This window comes from Merops nubicus, unplaced genomic scaffold (assembly GCF_000691845.1).
Source record: "Merops nubicus isolate BGI_N331 unplaced genomic scaffold, ASM69184v1 Scaffold43128, whole genome shotgun sequence".
NCBI classification, from domain to species: domain Eukaryota; kingdom Metazoa; phylum Chordata; class Aves; order Coraciiformes; family Meropidae; genus Merops; species Merops nubicus.
The window spans coordinates 1-973 of NW_008625834.1; the positions used below are offsets into that span (position 1 = coordinate 1).

Sequence of the window (973 nt, forward strand, 5' to 3'; positions counted from 1 at the left end):
AACTACTATGTTGACTCTTTGATAAGCCACGAAAACGAAGAGCTCTTGGCCTCCAGGTTCCCCGGCTCTGCCTCCCACCCGGCTACCGCCCGACCGTCAGGATTAGTCCCGGACTGTGGCGACTTTCCATCCTGCAGTTTCGCCCCTAAACCGACCGTTTTCACCACCTCCTGGGCTCCGGTTCACTCCCAATCCTCGGTGGGCTACCACCCCTACGCCCCCCAGGCTCCCGTCGGGGCTGAGCCCAGGTATATGAGGACTTGGCTGGAGCCCCTCGCCGGGGCCGTCTCCTTCCCGGCCTTCGCCCCCGGTGCTCGCCCCTACGGCCTGAAGCCCGACGCCTTTCCCGGGCGCCGGGGGGAGTGCGGCCCCGCCGACGGTCGAGGCTACGCGGACTACATGTACGGGGCTCCGGGGGAGCTGAGAGACAGAGCAGCGCAGACAATTCCTTCCCCGGAGTCCGAAGCCATCGCTTCCAGCAAACACAAAGAAGAAAAGCACGAATTAGACCCTAGTAAGTCGAAGTCATTCTTCTTTACGACCGGGGAAGGCATTACGGCTTCCAGGACCCTACTCAATAAAATGAAATTACCTTTAGAGAGAGAGGAGAGAGGAGAGAGAGAGAGAGAGAGAGAGAGGAGAGCCCCCGACCCTAAAACTCCAGATACGCAGGAAGATCTGGGGGTTTGAGCGAGCCCGGAGAGCGAATATCTCGACTTTGTTTGGGGCTTTTTAGGCTTTTATTTCTCCTTTTATTTTTTTTTTCTTTGTTTTTCTCCTTTTTTTTTTTCTTTTTTCTTTTTTTTTTTGCCTTTTTCTGCAAAAAAAAAGGGAGGGGGGGGCGGAGGGAGATCGTTGTCTTCATTCGTCACCTTCCACCGGGGGGAATTAAAGGCAAAAAAATATAATAATAATAGAGAAGGAGAGTGCGTGTGTGAGAGGGAGCGAGAGGGGGTGAGGCAAAGGGAGAAGC

The 973-nt window shown here is 54.7% G+C and overlaps 1 protein-coding gene across 1 annotated transcript; it reads left to right on the forward strand.

Moving 5' to 3' along the window:
* Window positions 1–3: 3 nt before the first annotated feature.
* HOXC9 (homeobox C9) lies at window positions 4–514 on the forward strand (the record flags this gene model as incomplete). The annotated part of the gene is made up of 1 exon (XM_008945803.1): window positions 4–514. A coding segment is annotated over one exon (511 nt), but the record flags the coding sequence as incomplete, so codon positions are not given.
* Window positions 515–973: the final 459 nt, after the last annotated feature.